This window comes from Candoia aspera, chromosome 1 (genome assembly GCF_035149785.1).
Source record: "Candoia aspera isolate rCanAsp1 chromosome 1, rCanAsp1.hap2, whole genome shotgun sequence".
In the NCBI taxonomy this organism is placed as follows: domain Eukaryota; kingdom Metazoa; phylum Chordata; class Lepidosauria; order Squamata; family Boidae; genus Candoia; species Candoia aspera.
The window spans coordinates 122401616-122422915 of NC_086153.1; the positions used below are offsets into that span (position 1 = coordinate 122401616).

Sequence of the window (21300 nt, forward strand, 5' to 3'; positions counted from 1 at the left end):
ATCTACTCAGATCAATCTCACATGCAATTGTGCACTATCTTCTAAATGACCAGGATTGAGAGGTTTCCAGAATGGTGGCCAAACAATGTGCCATTGCAGTGAGTCAGACCATATTCTGACTGTATTCTAGGCATGCTTAATCTCATGTAGGAATATGTTTTAACTGGATATTTGTATTCTATTTACTTTTCTCAATATTTTAACTTCTTTTGGCTATGACTGTATATTTTAATAAATTTAAATTTAATTTGGATTCACAGAAGACTCTAGTTTGTTTTTTCCATGAACTGTTAAACAAGCCACAGTGGCCTGTTTCACATAGACTATACACCATACTGTAGTATAGAAACTATAATGGCTAAAGTAATACTTCACACTAAGCCAAAATAAAACCAACATTTTGACTTAGGGCAATGTATGAATCCAGCTGCCCCCTCACTTAGATCAACAGTAACTGTATATAGAGCAAAGATCTTAAACATATGCTCTAACTTGTCTTTTATCTTTATTACTTATTTCAGTTGTCTTTCCTGGGATGGAAATGTTGCACAAAAGGTTTAAAAGGTCATATTTACATTAAATACTGACTTGTATTTCAGAGCACATGGAACTCTGGAAAAATAATCTGCTTTCCCATCACTCAAGTTCATATGAAGTCTGAGGTATGTTAGCTCCAAGTTTAAATGTTAGCCTAATTTTCAATGTTTCAACAGTTGACAGATTCTCCTGTCCAGCAACAACTAACAAACTGCATGGCATACTTTTTTATTTCCCCTGAGTTTCAGTTGATTTGGACAGATGTACCCCTTTCCTTTCGATCCCCACTTTGAGTTGGGGACAGTTTAGTGCTTTCATTCTCACCTCTATGCCTATCTCAGTGGATCTTCATTTAGATCTACTACTGTGTGTGAATGTGCAATGCAGACACACATACAACACTTGATATTTCACACTCTAGGAACTTAGTTTTCTCCTCAGTGCACAAATTATTGATTTGTTTTGTAAGACAACAATCAGCAGTATCGTAAATTCTAGACTGAGAAGTATTGACAGCCTTTGTTGTTTATTCGTTCAGTTGCTTCCGACTCTAGGTAGCTATATATCAAACCAAGTAAATATTAAACAGAAAAGTAAACAAATAAACTTTACAACTCAGTAACCTAATCTTTTCTGTGTAATTCTATCAACCAATAAACTGTATCACCCCTCAAAAACCTTGGAAGCAGCCCCCAGAGTCTTGCATACATGGTTAATTTCTATTTTTCAGCTTAATTAAATAAACAATTGAATTATTATTTTAACTGTATTTAAATTTAAAGAAAATAAAACCACATTTAATGTTTATCCAATATCCATCTATCACTTTTGGAAGTATAACCTCCAGCCTGCTATTTTTGTCTTGGAAAAAGCTGTGCACTCCTGATCTATCACTCAAGGGCATCTCTCATGGAAGGGAAAAATGTATTTGTCATTTTGTCATAGCCTTCAGCCAAACCACTTACAGTTGAGAAAATCTCTCTCTCTCTTTCTGGTTGTGATCTTCTAACTCTGGGAAGAAGGCCATTAAAGCCTTTTGCTGTTCTTCATGTCATACTAGATGATGATCACTCTTAAACTGAGACTGTAATAATTGATGCCTCCATGGTACATTCTTAAATTATAATAAAACATTTGTGTTAATATTTTTGCAAACACGTTTTCTCTCTTACCTGTTTGTTCCTTAAAAGGAACAGGAGGAAATGTAATAATGGATGATTTTAATGCAAGGGCATTGTTCCTATAATAAAGCCTGTCCTATAAATTGCTATGATGCCTTTTGTCAGATAATTTCTAAAATGAATCAGCTATAGGTTGACTTTATGAGATTAGATGGGTGGCAGTTTGCACCTTCCAGCAAGTATTAGAAAGATTATTTAAGAATGCTACAGAAATGCATTGCTTCATAGCATTCTTCCATAATGAGGGACTAGTGAACTATACTGAAATTTTTATACTCTATTTCATTATCCATTTGAAAGATACACTACAGCATAATTTCTCCTGAAATGACCTGCATTAGTCTCAGGAGTGACTTTCTTCTTTCAGCATATTGCTCCATGTCAAAAATAAGGTGGCAGATCAAGCAAAAATGCAACTGTTATGTCACTATCCAAAGGGCATATTTCAATTACTGAAGGAGCAGTTTACAATAGGAAATATAGTTAAGGCATCCTTACAAAGAAACAGCAGACTTTTTTTTAATGTTTCTTCCCTTAAGAATCAGGCCATTTAAGGACTGTTGAGATAATAATATCCTAAACATTTTTTTCTGAAGATGTATCTCTGAAGAAAGTATACTCATTCTTCTAACAATCAATGCACCAGATAACACAGCAATTTAATTAACAAACCATGAAAAGATAAGTTTCATCTGTTATCATGATTTACTAATTGTGACATTACTTTCATTTTTACTGAGATTCAGTTATTTTACTAACTCCATAGCGTAACTGTAATTACTTTAAAATAGATTATTACACCTAACTGATTCAACATTTGACTGATTATACGTCTGACAAGTAACAGACTTACATAGCATACATATCATACAAATATCTCTTAAGCATAAGTAAAGTGAAATATTGTCTATATTAGTAAATCCTCAGTAGGAATTATATCATAAACCTTTAAATATCTGGGTGGAGAATCAAATGCAGGTTCTTACAAGGCCCCTTCACACCACATCCATACACAGATATAATCTGCCAAGTACTGCGTTTCTGTTTTCTCTGTCTGTTTAGCTGAGAAACAAAAAAGATCAGGGAGGCCCGCAGCAAGGCAGCTTATAGCTTACTCAATCACACATTATTGGCTTTTCGGAAATAGCATGCCACTGCTGCGCTGGCTCTTTACAACAAATGCTTGCTAGTAAGAATGTGGTCTGTCCTAACCACTCAGCAAGGACACCCATTTCTTACATCCTGAGAGTATTTCATGACTATTTCTGCAGAGGTCATCTTCATTTTATTCAAGAAGACTTCATGTCCATTTCTGGAAGAATCATAAAAGGATGATACAACTAAGAAATCAAACAAGAGATAATTATTGGGCAGCTGTCTTTAAAGAAACTCATTCCCTGCAGCTATCAATTGAAAGCATAAGAACATATCCCTGGAGAACAGTTTTAAATATATCACTCCACATCTCCATCTTCAGGCCTAAGGGATGGTCATGACGTTGCTAATTCTTGAGCGCTGCTGCTGGTTTTGCAATCCCAAATAGTTCCTGCTCTTTAGACTGACAGGCAGAGAGCAGTTGTTTATAGCTGTTATATAACTAGTTGAACAAATGAAGCAGCTGAAGGAAGAAGCACAATTCGCCTAAAGTTAAGCATTAAAAACTACAGCAACAAAACATGGGTTCTAATCTCCTGCATTATAATGAGAAGGGCTCTGAATCCTTAACTTTACCTGAATCATGTTCTTCTCCAGCAACAAAACCTATGGAAACCATTTCCTCTCCTAATGTTATAATGTTTACCCAGAAGAGAGCCCCATTATACATCTCCACTGAGTAGACAAGTATAGGATTGCAATGGAAAAGGCTTTGTGTAATTTTTGGTTCAGATTGCCAACCAATTAAGAGACAGCCTAGAAAAATATAGGGTCTTAAGTTAATGTTAGAAAGGCAGACAAAAGAAGAGACATTTTTCAGAAATATACACATATGCCACTTGATACCTAATGCCATAAGCTATTATCTACATATTAACATACCTGGGGTACATTCAGACTTCTGCATCAATGTAATACCCATTCTGAGTGTTGGTGTAAACATATAACTCATTATCCAGAATAGTATTTCACTCACATTTGTATGTTAAGAAATGAAAATATAGTAACAATTGAATATCAATACATTTATTTATTCTGTTAATTTTTAAGCTCTGTGAATTTCCAAATACGTCCTGGAAGGATCTCAACTGTCAGACCCAATCAGGAAGGTTTATAAAGGTGCCAGAAGAAGTGTGAAATTATTCTATCAGCACTGTTCATTCCACTGATAGACATACTAATCTACCCCACAAAATTACAACATAAAAGGAATGGTGAGAAACCCTCCTCATATTTAATTTGCCTAAATCTGATTCAATCAGCATGCAGCATAGAACAGGCCATATAGGAGCAGAGCTACCAGATCTGGGCTGTAAAAATATGGGCCGCCATTTGATGGGAGCAAAAAGTAAGGGTTTCTGTATCCCTGGTTGCTGTATCTCAGATCCGAGATAGTTCTACTTATGAGCAAAATCCGATCCATACCAGGGAAAGTTATAAATATGTTTGAGCCTTGGTTTCAATCAAGTTCTTTCCATGAAGTACATCCTTATTTTCCCCTAACATTTTCTTGTAAATAAGCCCTGGTCAGAGAAGTAGCTCTTTTTAAAGGGTTACAGAGATTCACTGATACCCAGGTAATTGAATATAACAAATTACATCAAAATGCCTTCTGGTATCATATAAATAGCATTAAAAACATAGGATGGACTTGGTAATAGCTATATTCTAGTTCCAAAGCTTTTGTATAAAATGCACGTGCATTGTTCGCAAATCACAGTTCTCCACAGAAGGCTTCTTCATCAGTTTATGAGCTAGAATGTAGGACAACAAGGGAAACACATTTACAATTGACACAAACACTTTTTTGAGAGTCGTCAAATAATAGTCACTTTACATAAGCAAGAAAAAAATTGTTTCATTAAGTAATTTGAATGTAGAGTGCCATTAGTGAAGTGAAATTGGTAGAGAAATTGGAATAATGTGGTGAACATCTATAATCATAAATACACCTGTTTGTTTTTCTCAGATTACATTATAGCAATTTATATCTTCATAAAATATTCATTTATGTCTTGACAAAACACATATGAAACCATATTAGTAATAGCTAATAACACTGTAAACTGTATCCACAATTCTAACAACGACTATTGTTATTATTATTACTATTTAAAACATGACCCTATCAAGAGAAGTATGGCATTGTTCAGAACTGCCAATGTAAGCCCATGTGCAATAGCTTTGTCAGCCTAGTAGCAAAGCACTCAAAGAACCCATCTCACAAGTTCTTATTTAATATAATATTCATTAATTCATTCAATGTGCCAAATACAGAGAAATCAGCCCCCCACTTCCCTGAAGCTGAAAGAAACCATAATTCCATTGTATTAGAATTGTGTTTGGCAGTCAACACATCAATTTAAAAAAGGAAGACAAAGCGAAGGAAGGAAGGAATTTTTTTTCTGAATGTACTAAACCATAATGGCTACACAAACAATCACACATCGATCACACATCTATCACTCACTTTGTCAAAACAGGACTTATGTTAATTCATTTACATTATATTAAATGTTGCCTGTTCATGTAAAATGAATAAAGAACAAAACAAATTATAATGAGAGTAAAAGTAATGCCAACTCCCAAGCTGAGCCAAAACATCATTTTTAACTGATTTCTAACAAATACATAAGTGATCCCAACAGTGCTTACCACAGCAGTCTTTGCTACTGTTGCACTGTTAAAAGAACCCAAAATGTGCACCAATATCAATTAAGAATACATGACTGGTGAATATTTGATGGGACCTATGAATCCTTAAAGTGACACAATCTATTTTCAATAGAACAGATTTTTTATGAATATGATCTTCATCAAAATAATAATTTTATTTCAACAGAATATAGAGTTAGATATTCGTAACTTAGGCCAAGCATACATTCTTATATACATAAGTGTACAGACAAGAACAGCAGGGTGTCTTCATACTTCATGTAACACTTCAGTAGAGAGTCAATGTAGGAAATCAACATAATGGAAATGGCTCTCACTTCAGAGACAAGTCTGAAGCATTTCTAGTTGGAAGTAAAAACCACTGAAATAAATAATACACTTAATGTCTGATGGCCGCATTCTTCTTAAAAGTAAAACTTAACATTGATTTGTAAGAGATGCAGAGTACCCTGAAGCTCTGGGATGCCTGTTTTGTAGTAAGAAAAGTGCTTTTAATTGTAGTCCTAAATTCAGAAGAATCAAAATGAGTACAGTTAACTTTGCACACTATTTTTGATATGACCATTCCGCAGAAGTCTAGATATCAGAATAGAACATGTTCATGCTGCTGCTGGACGCTACCACCATTGACTGGGATTAAAAGATACTTTAAGAGATACTGCCCCCAGACCAACTAGGACCATTTCTTCAAGAATCTTGCACAAATATTTCACATAAAATGACTTTGAATATTATAAAACTCTTTTAACTTCAGATATTTCCTATAAAATAGATTGACACATACACTCATGCATTTTTTATCTGCAGATTTATTTGAAAACCAGGCATGTATAAGCCACCCTCGAATATTTAAGCAGCTGAATTTCATTTACCTTATCAGTGCTAATGAGGTGGGAGAAGGGGCAATTAATCAATTTTAAAAAGAGGCAGGATAAAGTAAGATAACCCAGTGAGAAATATTTGACATACCTGCAGACTGTAGTAATCTTGACGATGAAGTGAAATCACTTCCTATAAATCTGACTGAACCCTATATTTAAATCAAGATTTTCTTTTTCCTTTTTCTTCTTAAACATCAGCTAAGGAGATCTACACTCATCAGAATGAAGAACAGATTCACAGATTTGAAGAGAGCTGTGAACCTTAAAGCATTCTTCCATCTCTCTAGAGTACCCTTGTTCTTTCTTTAGGCTATAGAGACGAGGCTTTTATGATTTCTAAAGTACCTCAAGAGAAAAGAAACTTTAAAAGCATGTAACATAGCATCATGCTATATTCTTATTAGTTTGCTTGACTGAGCTTCTTCAGGATATATATCATGACCATATGTTCCGTTCTGAACGGGACAGTCCTGTTTTTTTAACATTTCCCAACCGTCCCGTTGTTTTAATATAAATAACAGTTTTGTCCCATTTTTTAAAAATGTTGGAGCCGTTATTGGGAAAAGCAGGAAAAAATTGAAATGGAAATTGAAAAGGAGGCTGACTTGGCAGTAGTTCTCAATCTGGTGAGAAACCTAGAGCAGGAACCACAGGAACAGCTGATTGGTGGTGAGCAAGAGGAAGAGTTGCTGCTGCCAATCAGTGCAGTGGAAGACAGTCGGAAAAGCGCGCCCAGCAGGAAAGAAGCCGATTGGGTCTCAGGCCAAAACGGCAGGAAGAAAATAAAATAAAAGGGTGCACCAGAGAGGAACAGGTTGTCAGGGACAACCGTTCACTAGACTCCTCCATTCCTGTCCTCCTGTCCCAGCTCACCGCTATCTTCAGCCTTCTGCTTCTCCAGCCTCCTGCCGCCTCGTTCCTGTCCTCCCGTCCCAGCTTGCCACCACCCTAAGCCCTCCTGCACTTCTCCAGCCTCCTGCCGCCTCTTCCTGTCCTCCCATCCCAGCTTGCCACTGCCCTCAGCCCTCCTGCACTTTTCCAGCCTCCTGCTGCCTCTTCCTGTCCTCCCTTCCCAGCTTGCCGCTGCCCTCAGCCCTCCTGCACTTCTCCAGCCTCCTGCTGCCTCTTCCTGTCCTCCCTTCCCAGCTTGCCGCTGCCCTCAGCCCTCCGCTTCCCCAGCCTCCTGCCACCTTGTTCCTGTCCTCCCGTCCCAGCTTCCTGACACCCTAAGCCCTCCTGCACTTCTCCAGCCTCCTGCCACCTCTTCCTGTCCTCCCTTCCCAGCTTGCCACTGCCCTCAGCCCTCCTGCACTTCTCCAGCCTCCTGCCGCCTCGTTCCTGTCCTCCCGTCCCAGCTTGCCGCCACCCTAAGCCCTCTGCACTTCTCTAGCCTCCTGCCGCCTCTTCCTGTCCTCCCGTCCCAGCTTGCCACCATCCTAAGCCCTCCTGCACTTCTCCAGTCTCCTGCCGCCTCTTCCTGTCCTCCCATCCCAGCTTGCCGCTGCCCTCAGCCCTCCGCTTCCCCAGCCTCCTGCCGCCTTGTTCCTGTCCTCCCGTCCCAGCTTCCTGACACCCTAACCCCTCTGCACTTCTCCAGCCTCCTGCCGCCTCGTTCCTGTCCTCCCGTCCCAGCTTGCCGCCACCCTAAGCCCTCTGCACTTCTCTAGCCTCCTGCCGCCTCTTCCTGTCCTCCCGTCCCAGCTTGCCACCACCCTAAGCCCTCCTGCACTTCTCCAGTCTCCTGCCGCCTCTTCCTGTCCTCCCATCCCAGCTTGCCGCTGCCCTCAGCCCTCCGCTTCTCCAGCCTCCTCTTCCTGTCCTCCCATCCCAGCTTGCCGCCACCCTTGGCCCTCCTGGAACCTCTCCACCCAACGCCATCCCTGCACCAGCCTCTCTGGACCCAACCATTGCTGCACCTCCCACTCCTGCACCTTCCCAGCTTACTGTCGATAACCTTTTAAATAGTCTTTTTCATGAATACGGAATATTACATAAGTTTAACCCCGTCCTGTTTTGCCATCCCAATGTCCCATTCTTGTCTCAAGGAAATATGGGCATATATATATATATATATATATATATATATATATGCATGCATGCATGCTATCATTTGTTATTTTCAAATCAATACATTCATTTTTAAGAAGTAAATTATTACATTGTTATTAGTTAAAGCCTTGTGGATACTCTAAGTGGTCTCTTTCAGGTCAACTTACACATCACAAGGGGCAAAATAAAATTCCAGAGTGCTTATTTCACAATATTTCATGGTTGCAAATAGTGACTGTATTGTAACATAGCCCCAAAAGAAAATAACTTCTTCTCAGATGTATCTCTTGGGGTACATCTAAACCATGTTTTGATCACAGATGGAAAACTATCTATCATTTTGTTACATTTATCTCACTCACCTGTTTGGCTAAGCTGGGATGTGCTTCTGCTTCTGCGAGATACCATGGCAACCACTTTGGCACTAAGGCTCGATCTTCTCTTCTTCCCACCTGTTCCAACTGTCCCAACTGCGGTATCTGATTGACTCCCATCATTCTGTTCCAGCTTATACACCTCTCCACTCACACTTGTGCTCTTTGTGATGATTCTCCCTGAAGACCCCATCCGTCCGCCTTGTATTTTAGGAGTAAACGTACTATATTTTCAAAGTAAAGACATACATGTACATTTAATTTATTTATTTATTTATTTATTTTTCAAATTTCTGTCACCGCCCATCTCCCCCAAGGGGGACTATGAATTTAAAACACACTAGTGTTTTCTAAAAAACATCTTTATAAAATTGGTTTGACTTTCCCTGTCCAAATCTCGATAAGAATACTTTTAAACTTCTTTGATACTGAAATTCACAACTGAGTTGAACAAATGCCAGTTCTTAAAAGTAATGTCCCCCCTTCCCATATCAACTAATTAAAACAATCCTCATTTTCCATTTCTTGATTTATTCATATTCTAATTTAATTAACCAGACTGTTCACATCCCACCCGCAGTGTGAAAGGCCATGATTTTTCCTAATGCGAGATATTGTAACTTTCAAAGTGAAGGATACCTAGAATACTTCACTATGCTATAATTATGATCTTCCATTCCTCCCATTAAAACTGTACAAATGGCAACATGTGTCATTCATAGGGACCTCTCATATGAACCAAAATTCTAAGGCAATATAATGTGTAATCTAAATACAGATGTCTGATAAAGTTATATTGGAGGAAATGAAAACAGATAAACTTCCAAGTTCCTCGTTTAACTGGGATATGAACCTGAAAACAACATTTGAAAGCAACCTGAAGAAACCTATCAGTCAAAAAGCTTTTTAAATGACAAAACTTGTATGCAAACATTGGGAAAGAGACTTCAATCTTATTGTACTATGTGAAACCAAGGACATTTTCTTTGAGAATATTTTGTTTAATCCTACATGCATAAATCTGAAAACCCTAAGGAACTGTTCCACATTGTCTAAACGAAAAATTTTTAACTACATGAAATAAGGGCAGCAAACTTTTGACATTCATAGCTATTAATATACTATATAATTGTACCTTATAGTAAAATCCTTTACATGTATATTCAAAAGTTGAGCCTATTACATTAATGGTGCATCCATCTAAAAGTTAAACTAGAGAAAGGGGAAACTGTAAAAAAACTGGGAAAAATATTTTTTGATCTGAAAATGGTGTACATATTCATAACGATGTACTGTATAAGCAGTATCTAAGTAATAGCTTGATTGTAATGTTTTCAAGGACAGAAAAAGGCTGCAATTTGTCAGCAGAACATAGCCAAACCTAAGCATTTTATATCCCATTTATTTATGTGGGACAGCTCTAACCAAGCACTTAATCCACTTTTGAAATAAACTGATCTTATCTTTTTCTGTATTGTATCCAATTCTTTCTTCTTTCTTCTTGTTAGTTTTTCCCTTTAGAAAAAATACCATGCAGCTCAACTTCCTTGCCTATTATCAAGCAATCAATGGATCACTGCATGTGTGGTACATGCACACGTGTTATTGATCCTTAACTTGGGTAAAGAAAGGATCTTTTACACAGAAACAGCAGACGTGGCAGGCAATGAAGTAAGACAAATCAAGAAGCAAAAGAATAAAATAAAATTCTTTTATGTACACAAGAGAATAAAGGACTATTGTTTGAGCAGTTCTGATGTGATCATTTTATCTCCAACAAATTTTAACCATTATACATCAATTTTATTTTGGTGAGGAATGAATGTTTCTATCACAGCTACCCTAATTTATGTAAGAATTTCCTATGCCAGCACAGAAACCCCAAGGGTGAAAAATGTAGATTAGTTTTATAATAGTAACCACAACATTATCATCACTACCACCACCACAAAACAAGAAAAAAAGTCAATTCTGTTCCTGAGCCTGAAAAGCAGCATACAAATCTCATATGGGATAATATCCATCCCCCTTGAAATCCACTCCCTTGAAAACTTGGTATCAATAGAGTTGCACAGCTACAGTTCTTGGTGGACTGCATCTAAAAATAGTTAATTCTGAAGAAATCCTCTTAGTATTTATTCCCGACCATAATAACCTCTTATAAGTATAAAACTAGGTAAGTAAGGAACAACATGAACTAAATCCTCAGCTATAGGGAAGAGGGTTATTATTCATTACATGTGTTTGTTCATGAAATGAATAGAGAAACTCTTTGCTATACTGTTATTGTTTTGAAAGCATTTGCAGTTACTAATAATGACACAAGGATTAGGATGCATGATGGACACATAACAGAAAAAAATTTGCAGGACTAGAACTCATAGTCTCCTAGTTTCTAGCTGGTGCCTTAACCACTACACCAAACTACACAGTATAACCTTCCATTACAACACTAGACATAATAACAGTAGGAAATCCTTGGGGCATGTGATTATGATGACTGTCAAACATTCTGATAATTACATGTCCCACAGCTCTTAGCAAAGGGATAAGGAATCATAATCCTTGGCACAAAAAGCTCTGAGATAAGCAGTTTACTAAAATCCACACTAGGTATTCAAATGCCTTGGAAAGCTACATTTCCCAGGATCCTTGATGCATGTGTGGCCCTTGGGGGCATGGTGGACCCTGCTGCAGGGAGGCAGCACAATAGACCAGCCCCTCCCATTGTGGGGAGTGGGCTTTGGTGGTGCAGCAGGCCTGGCATGCCAGATGGGCCTCAGTGACGCAGAAGACCCCGGTGGAGTGGTAGACTCCGGGACAGTAGATGGGCTGTGGTGGCATGGGCTTCAAGAGTCTAGAAGGTGGGCCCTGATAGCATGGCAGACCAGGATGGTGCAGGGATCAGAGGCAATAATGACCCCTGGCATGGAAAACCTGGCAGAAGGGGAACAATAAAACCGGACTACTTCGATCCCCTCGGCCAGAGCCCCCTGGTCAGAGTGGTGAAGATCCTGAATTGTGCAACCTGGTGGACCTTGGGAGACTATGGGACCGCGGTGGGTCTCAACACAGTAGGCCCTAGTGGTGAGGGGTGACGAATGTTCCCTGGGCCCCTCTACTGAGTGGTGGTGCCAGAGAGGTTTTGCACCCTGCGTACCTGGGGTCCCCTTGGGTGGTGGGACGTTGGTTATCCCCTCCCTATTTAGTGAGAGTGGGGTTATTAGGGGCCCTCCAGTGTGAATGTGGAACACCTACCCCTTGAGTGAGAGACAAGGGGTGGGAGAATAATGGATGGGATGCCCTCTGCTGACCGGTGAGAGGGGCTGAGGGGGGGCAGAGTGGATGGAGGGGTGATGGTTGGGCTCTAACAGCACTGAGAGCGAGAGCTGGTGTGCTGGGGGACCTGCCATTGCCCTGTGGTTGACTGATTGTATGAATAGATGGAGGGTCCTAGGGCCCAGGGGTGGGAACTGGATCTGTTGATGCTGGGGGCAGTGGGGTGGGTCATGCAATTGAGGTGGGGATGGGCCAGGGACGTTATGGCAGGGGCCAGAGGGCAGGCCATCTTAGGGGAAGACACCCGTGGTGTTTGTTACTGGTGGCGTGTTCTGGCCCTCTGTGCTCAAACCCAGACCCTGGACAGCAGACTCATGGGGGCCCTGGTCTCCGGCTGTTGCTTCTTAACGCCAGGTCAGTTAACAAGGCCCCCCTCATATGTGATTTAATCACTGAGGAGGGGGCAGACCTGGCATGTACTACCGAGACCTGGCTGGGCCTGGAAGGAGGAGTAGCTTTGTCAGAGATGTGCCCAGCAGGGTTTCGGGTGTGGCACCAGCTGAGATGCCAGGGCAGGGGAGGAGGGGTGGCTGTTGTCATCTGAGAGTCTCTAATGGCCTTTAGGGGCACTGCCTCACAAGTGGCCAGCTGTGAGACCCTGTTTTTCAAGTTGGGTTCCCGAGAACAGTTGGGAGTGTTGCTACTGTACCAGCCTCCCTGCTGCGTAGCAACCTCCCTGCCTGAGCTGGGGGGGTTTCCCCATAATGGCACAATCTCATTAGACTGCAGGACAATCAACTTTTGAAAACTGAGGGTTTCAAAAAAATTTCTGATATTTCACAGGAATATGCCATTTCAGTAAAAAGAAGGAAGTCCTTAGGACATGTATAAGCCTAAATTAGTTTACTATTTCAGGATTTAAGTAAGGGATTCCTGAATAATTGCCTCTCATTTCTGAAGAGAACTTCAAAACTTATATGTGAAATAGCAGGGACATCTAGAGCTCAGATACAATGTATCAAGATTCTACCAAGATTCTTGTCCAGATTCTTGAGGAACCCTAAAGTGGATTTAGATCCTTCTGATGGACTATGTTATTCTTGAGACCATGTCCTTCTCATCAGAAGACACAAAAGGAAATCCAGGGTTCTTTCAGCAGACAAGTACTCCATTGTATGGACAGAATACCTTGAACATAAGGGAACTTGTCACTGCATATACATGTCTCAGGACATTAAAATCCATTATGGGTATAAAACTTTCCTTCAAGAAGCACATAAGGTTGTCATAGGAAAAGTTTAAAAGTCCTCATGTATGAAGTAACATCACCCATGATATTTTGATTTATAGCAACAGAATTAGGAATCTCACCAACACTGACAGTGAAATAAAAACTAATTAAAAGAACGAACGTTGCCCTATCAGAACCTGAGCTGTTCAAGTAACCAAAATCTTATTTTGATGGCACAAGTTAGTTAGTTACACTTCACTGCAGTTTTCCTCATGTTTTATTTAAGTGATATGATGCAGCTGAATTGGGAATAAAAAAGACATACTCTACTTATTGTGGGACTCAAAGTGAGCAGCATGCTAAAGTAATATGAATTGGTCACTCTAAGGTTATCAAAATAATGTTTAAATGAGTAGTTCAGTTACATTCATACATACGTACAGGCATACGACAACCCTCTCCCCCCTCAAATTCAGTTTAATATATAACAAATATCACATTGGAGATTGTATAAACTTAGTTTGACAAATAAACTTACACTTATTTAATACCTTCTTTGTAAAATGACTCACCTATGCACTCTATGAAAATACATCTTGTTTTGAAATGAAGGCCAGCAGCACAGTTCCTTCTGAACAAGATATGAATCACTATTTTTCGATGTTGATCTCTTAGCATGGAAATCTTTGATAATTTCATTCACAAATAGATCACCTCTATTTCATATAATTCCTCAGCACAATAAGAAATGATCAATAGCTCATGGTCTTCCTTTTGGACCATATGTAGGTTTCCTTATTGTGGTCTGTTGACAGAATCAGGGATTTCACCAATGCTAGTAGTATGCTTTCTGCTTTCTTTGCTAAATACCTACTAAATCTGTGCTTCTATGGAGCCCTTTACAAGGAGGTGCCTCATGAATATTAATTTCAGAGCAAGTAGCAGTCCTGGACCAAAGAGAAAGATAATCATCTCTATTTAATGAGGAACATAATATTTCTAAAAATAAACTACCCACTGTTATTCCAAGTGTCCCATATTTAAGTGTTACTTCAGAATGTCTGCAATGGCCCTTTCAGTCAATCACGAGAAAATCCTTACCTTGAAAAGAAAAATTAGTCTTTCTAAAAACTAACTAACATTGCAATCCTATGCAAGCTTTCTTATGAACACATTCTGTTCAGTGAAACTTAATTATGAGTAAATATTTATAAGATTAGAATATAAGCAAGAACTATTTAATTTTAAACCAAATAAAAGCTTCAACTACATTGATCAGAACTGTAGACATCTACTATTACATTTCTGTCTGCAGCTTTAACAGTTGAAGTGTCTAGTAATAAAACTTCTTCACTGCTGTCGTTTTTCTCAATTGGAGAGTAATTTGACATTCATACGATAATCAACTGTTGAAGAGCACATAAAATGCTGAATATTCCAAACAGCTACTCAGCATGAATGACAATAAACATGATAAAGTACCAAATAATGGTAGATATGTTATGTATCATAGGCAGGGATCCCTAACTCTTTGGCTCTGGGCACTTTCAGAAATTGCTGCCATGGATGGCATGGCCAGTCACCAAAATCTTACTTGAGGAATTAGTAGCTCTCTCCCCCTTCACCATCCTAAACCTTTCTATCAGGTGCAATCTTTCACCATCTCATCTACTCTTGGTCATTTTCTAGGCATTTTTCCCAAACAAAACAGTGGACTGTGGCCAGCCACAATTTTTGGTGACTAGAAGTTGGAAACATAATTCCTATTTATGGGTTCAAAGGCAAAAAGATACTTGGAGTGTGCTGGAGTATGCATGTAGCAGCAATCTACAACTCCTTAAGCCAAACATGTGTTTTCCTGGGATTGCACTGAAACTGGAGAGGGCAGCCATGCAATTCCAGAAGAAGATGCAGCTTTTTAAAGAAGTTGTAGACTGGTGTTATGGGAGTGCCCCAGCATATTCTGAAGCACCTTCTTCACTGTGTACTCTCCCCTTATTTATTCAACCCATATGCAGAATATATATTGAAGGAAATTGGATTGGAAGATAAAAGTGGTTTTAAAATTAGAGGAAGAAATATCAATAACCTGTGCTATGCTGTTGACAGTACTCTGATAACTGAAAATGCAAATGATCTTCAAACTCTGGTAATGAAAGTCAAGCAGAACAGAGGGAAAAATGGGATTAAGATTCAGCATAAAGAAGACCAAATTAACAACAACCAGGTTAAGAACTGAAAATGAAGAAATTGAAGTGGTGGATACCTTCTACCTTTTAGGATTGACTATTAAGAGTAAAAGAACCTAAAGTCAAGAAATATGCTGCAGATTAGCATTTGGTAGAAGAGCCATGAAAGCCTTGGAAAAGATATTCAGATGCTGGGATATGTCTATAGCAACAAAGATCAAAACTGTGCAGGATATAGTTTCTCTTGTGACACTCTATGGAAGCAAAACTTGGACCCTGAAGAAGCAGCACATAAAAGAGTTTTGAACTTTGGTATTGGAGAAGACTCCTGAGAATACCATGGATAGCCAGGAAAATGAAAAAAATGAATAATTGAACAAATGAACCCAGAGTTCTCACTCAAAGCACAAATAACCAGGCTCAAATTATTATACATCAGATCCATTATGTGAAATCCTAGCTCTCTGGAGAAGTTCCTAATGTTGGGGAAGGTGGAAGGAAAGAGAAGATGATTATTTATTTATTTATTTATCAAATTTTGTCGCCGCCCATCTCGCTCAAAAGAGGGAGATGACCAGCATCAAGGTAGGTAGGCTTAATTACATTGGTGATGGACACATCATTGGAAGCCCTGAAAGACCAGCTTGGGGGCAGACTGTCCTTGAGAAAATCTATCTATGTGGTCACTAAGAGTCAACACCACCTTGACGGCACATCATCAAAATTCATATAAGCAAGGCTTTCAATTCAGTCATGAATGAACAAGGTTAGTATGAGACCAGCTGCAGAAGAAGCTTGTGATCACTTTGGGGAACCCCATGGGTTGTATTTGGTTCAAAGAGCTGGCTCCTCTGCCTGGACAATGTTGTGAGCCTCCGTACAGCTCTGCCCACATTTAGTTAGATTGCTAGAAAAGGCCCAACCTCAGTTAAAGAAATTATAGCTGCATTCTTGCTCACAAAATAGCATTAAAAGTATTTCCAAATGCTCCAGGCTTAAGCACTTGGTATGTTGATGATTATCTATACTATTCCTTAATAAAAGACAGGTACGGTCAAAAGTGCAAAAGAAATACATTAATACATTTGCATATTTTTTTAAAAAATAGTTACTTTGCGCTTATACTATTTTCACCACGTTTAAGACTTTGTACCTTCTCATTCGTAGCTTCTTCTAAAAGCGAACAATTGCTTTTATGCTAGAAGTTTATCATTCCTGTACAGGATGACAAACTGGTGTGTGATATTATGTTCAAAAGTGACTCCTGGATCCTATTATAAGATACCTTATTTTCATTAAAATGCTAATGTACTTATCCTGCAGTAATCTGACATACAACTGATAATCATTGCCCTTTTCAGGTCTTGATAGATCAACTTAGATAACAAAGGAATCATGTCACAAATTGGAAACTTTGATACATTACTGCTGATCTCAAAGTGTTCCTAGCGTAGTCATCCCAGAAGAGGAGCAACTGAACCACAGCATGATAGGCCCTACCCTGGAGGACTGAATAGAAGGCATTAATTTAAGTCAGGATCACTTCTGAAATCCAAACTGACAAGGAATTTAGTCATAGAAGGCTGTTTTGTAGATCTTAGAAAGCTGCTATGAGATCTCTAGTGAGATCCAAAACTGGACTCTGATGTGGAAAAATTTACTGCCTGCTAGACACATGCTTAAGGATCATCATTAGCCTCTTATGCTAACAATTAGCTCAATCAACTAGATTGCAACTGCATTTTTAAAATTTTAAAACTAATAGTGATCCTCTAAGTATATCTTCATTGGCTTTGAATAGAAAACTTCAACAGAAGCAAAAGGTCTAAGAGTAAACCACACTGCAGAAAGATTTTGCATTCCTCACTATTTTAGGGTTTTGTGTCTTCAATTTCAAAACAAGATATGATTTTCAAAGATGAATACTTCCCTTGTTTGCAACCAGACTAGGAAGGAACAAAAAAGAACCGGAAAAAGTTTTCTACATGTTGAAGAGACCACTGGAGTTATCGGGAAAAGAAATGCCTGGGGCTTATAAAAGAAAAAAGTATCTGGAACACATGGCTGCACATTGCCCTCACACTGCCAGCAAAGATTTGCAACACATGAAAGCCTGTAGCTGGTGAATCCAGAAATTAGATTGACAGGAAGGAAATGATCTGCCATTTGCTTCCTTTCAGCCTACAGGCCATTAGAATCCTATCTCAATCTGTGCCCCTTCTTATCCACTGAAAATTGGACTGGTCTTTGCAATATATAGGAAGGGAAGAATGTCCTGGTATAATGAGTAAGAGAAGTACCCGGTAGTAGGCCCATTCTTATCTTCAAGGGTTATTATATTCGATTTTGATCTGTGTGTGTTGTGTGTGTGTGTGTGTGTATGTGTGTGTGAGAGAGAGAGAGAGAGAGAGAGAGAACGAACTCAAGGCAATGGAACATACCTAATACTTTGGCCTCTTAATTTCCCCACAACTACAACCTGTGAAATGTCCATAGTCACCCAGCTGGTTTTCACATCTAAGGGAGGCCCAGCACTCCTCATTTCTATTCCAGCACCTTCACCACTACACCAAGCTAGCTCTCTACACTATACATTATAAAGGTAGTTATCTCTAGCTCAGTATTGTGTACACCAATTGGTAGTGGTTCTCCAGAAGTCTTTTCCAAACTGCCTGAATATGCCTCCTTGTTAGTCCTTTCCACCGATCCACCACTGTATTTGAGGAACCAACCAATCCTTCAAGGAAAAGGGGAAATTCACCTCACAGCTTATATGAGGGTGGAGGTAAAAAAAATACCTTTAAAGGATGTGGTTGCTTAATCCCATCTCCAATAATTCCTCTCCCAATAGCAAGGTTCTACGTATGCAGACTAGAATATATTCAGACTTATATACTGAGAGTGTGTGTGTGTTTATATTTACTCCTGGCAGAAAAGGAATTTCCATGTAAAATATAGGCTACTCTTTTATCTTGGCCAGACCCAGAAGAGTTACTTGACATTTAACAGAGATACTTGCAGTAATCAGTTGTGTTCATTATGTGTTCGGGTTTGTACTCTATCAGTGATTATATGTAAATAGTTTTATGGCTATTAGAATTGCTATGATCCTAAACATGAAATAACAATTTGATGCTAAACATTATGAAAATGGTGGAGGACTTATCAGAGATGGCCGTATCACTATACAATATGAATTGCCACCTCTAAACCACAGATTTTGAGTGAAATAGAATAGAGGAAGTTATTAGTTATTGAATGTGTTACTATGAAATTTTCATTCCAGGTGATGGGGAGGGAGAAAGAGATTTGTGAGATTTAAAAAAAAATCTTACATAACTTTGGTTATTTGGTTATTTAGGATAGCAACTAAGCAATGCATAAACATCAGCTGAAACATCTACCATTCTTCCAGACTAATGAAATAATAACATCTTGGGTTACTGGTACACATTCACAAAGGAAGGAAGCTAACCTTTACCTCACATCAGCAACAGTATGCCTTCTTTTCTTGTCTTCCACATTCTTTTTTTTTCCACTGTGCCCCGTCTTGTCATCTAACTCCCATGATATCCTCCTTTCTTTTTTGCCATCAATGTTGCAGTTCTCTAAGGATTTTGATCTTCCCATAGTCACAACATGCAGGCATGCAAAATTAAATGTAGATAACTCAAAATGAAAAAAAGGAATTATGCGGTACTTGTAACCTGTCTCACATGTAGTCTCCATCTGCACAACCATCCTTTCTCCCACCCCCTACCCTTGCCTCATCCCCTTTTCAAATCCTACATTGGTTTAACCTCTCCATGCATCTGACAAAGTGAGCTGCAGCTTACAAAAAGCTTATGCCTTTTAGCAAAATTTGTTAGTTGAAAAAAGTGCTGTTAGACTCCTGATTTGGGGCTACAACAGATCAACGTGTCTCTCTTGTGCAATGTCTGCTTTTATGTGTAATTTCAACAAAAGAAAGAGGAAAAAAATCATCCACTGGAAACTTTTGATTGCAAAATCACATGTTATCTGAAACCAGGGCCGCATTAAAGCCAACTGATGATGCCCTAAGCACAGCCCAACAATGGTGCCCTTTGGCCCTTCCATTGCTTAACTGACAAGACATTAAGTCTCAATAAGTGCTGAAGGTGAAATAAGAGATTAAAAATTCAGTTTTCTTCCAGGCCATCCCCCAGGCCAGACACTACAACTATAGTAAACTTTTTTAATTCTGGTCTGTGACCATAATAAAATATTGATAGTAAACTTTTTTTTAAAAAAAAATTAACACTAAATAGCAGTAAGCAATAGAAGCAAATTATTTACTTTTAACTAGGGCAACAGAAAAAAGGCAAATTTTCAACACTTTTTAATGCATTTTTTAATAAAATTGTTTTAAGGGGAAAATGGAATTTAAAAAATTTATTGAAAACTATTTTTAATCACCCTCCCAAAGATTACAAGGCAAAATAAGTTAAAGGCATGATAGCTAAGAAAAATAACTATGTGGTGTCCCCCTTCCCTTGGTGCCATAAGCACAGGCTTGTTTGGCTTAATGGTTAATCTAAGGCTGTCTGAAATGCAATAAGGGCTACGTTTGCTACTTATAAGGAAAACCTTATTTTTTCTTTCTTCATAAAGATGTAGAAATATTTATGCAGTGCTATTTACTTTATCAGTTAAATAAAGGAGGACTCTTCAAAAAGGGCAATCACATTATCACATAGTTGAAGTCAGATAACTCAAAAGATGCTAAATTTATCAGAAACTTTTTTTATATTTTTGTATTCTTTCAGAAATGAAACAGATTACAATTTGACTTGCTAAACTGTTCTTATGCTTAAGAACTGTAATTTTAAAATAGGAGGAGTCTGTTATATAGTAATATTAAAGATCTTACTGCTGAGAGATATGAAATAAATTATTTAAATAGCAAGAAATGTATTGAAGTCTTAGTCTCTTCAAAAAGAGATATAACTGCTAATTCAGGAACACTGCTGTACCACCTTTACTTGGAATAATTCCAATCAAGCTTGATGGACATACTTATGAATAGACCTGCATAAGATTTTACTTTTAATAGGTTTCCAAACAGAAACCAAATATTCTATGATTTGTCTACATTAATTAAATTCCTGTAGGCTATGAGATACTTTGCATTTGTTTTGCATTAGTCCAAGAGATGCCTGTAGCCTATAATTCTCTTCTGAATTTGCGTTTTCAACTCAGATTTCCAAATTACTATAGAGGGAAATGGAACAATGGAATATTGCTGAACTGGGTCATACGCCTGAAATTTGTTTAAGGGCAATAGAGAAATCCTACAGAATTCTCCCTTACCTCCCTTAGGTAATATTTCTGTGCCCTCTTTCCCCAAAATAAAAGTCAGAACTCTGTTTGGCATTTTATTGGATGAAGTAAAAAATGGAGATAGTTGATAAAGGGGTTTTGTTTTGGTTTTTGGGGGAAGAATCTGGTTCACACTTTCCTAGAAAGCTAAACAAGTTGACTCTTGCCCATTAGAGTTGCCTCACATCTTGTCATACATTGTTTATGTGAAAGAATGCGCTGCAATGTATCAGACACTGAAACAGCCAATCATAATATTACTGCAAACCCAAAATTACTTTATAAGGTTCCAATATTTGATCATTCTGAAGCAACTGAAACTGTGGATTATGTGCAGCTCTACTCCCAATTCTGTGATAAAATTCACCCCCAGTATATAATTCTACCTTTAGTAAATTTCTTGGCAAA

General features: G+C 38.5%; 1 protein-coding gene across 6 annotated transcripts in view; it reads right to left on the minus strand.

Moving 5' to 3' along the window:
• Positions 1-21300, minus strand: part of RIMS1 (regulating synaptic membrane exocytosis 1) — a 279319-nt gene that overhangs the window by 14106 nt on the left and 243913 nt on the right. For 2 of the 6 annotated variants that reach the window (XM_063313131.1, XM_063313140.1), the window contains one exon: positions 8842-9077. The exons of the other annotated variants lie outside the window; for them this stretch is intronic. In XM_063313131.1, the coding sequence (XP_063169201.1) occupies positions 8842-9077 (236 nt within the window). The remainder of the gene's footprint in view (positions 1-8841; positions 9078-21300) is intronic. 6 annotated transcript variants of the gene reach the window in all.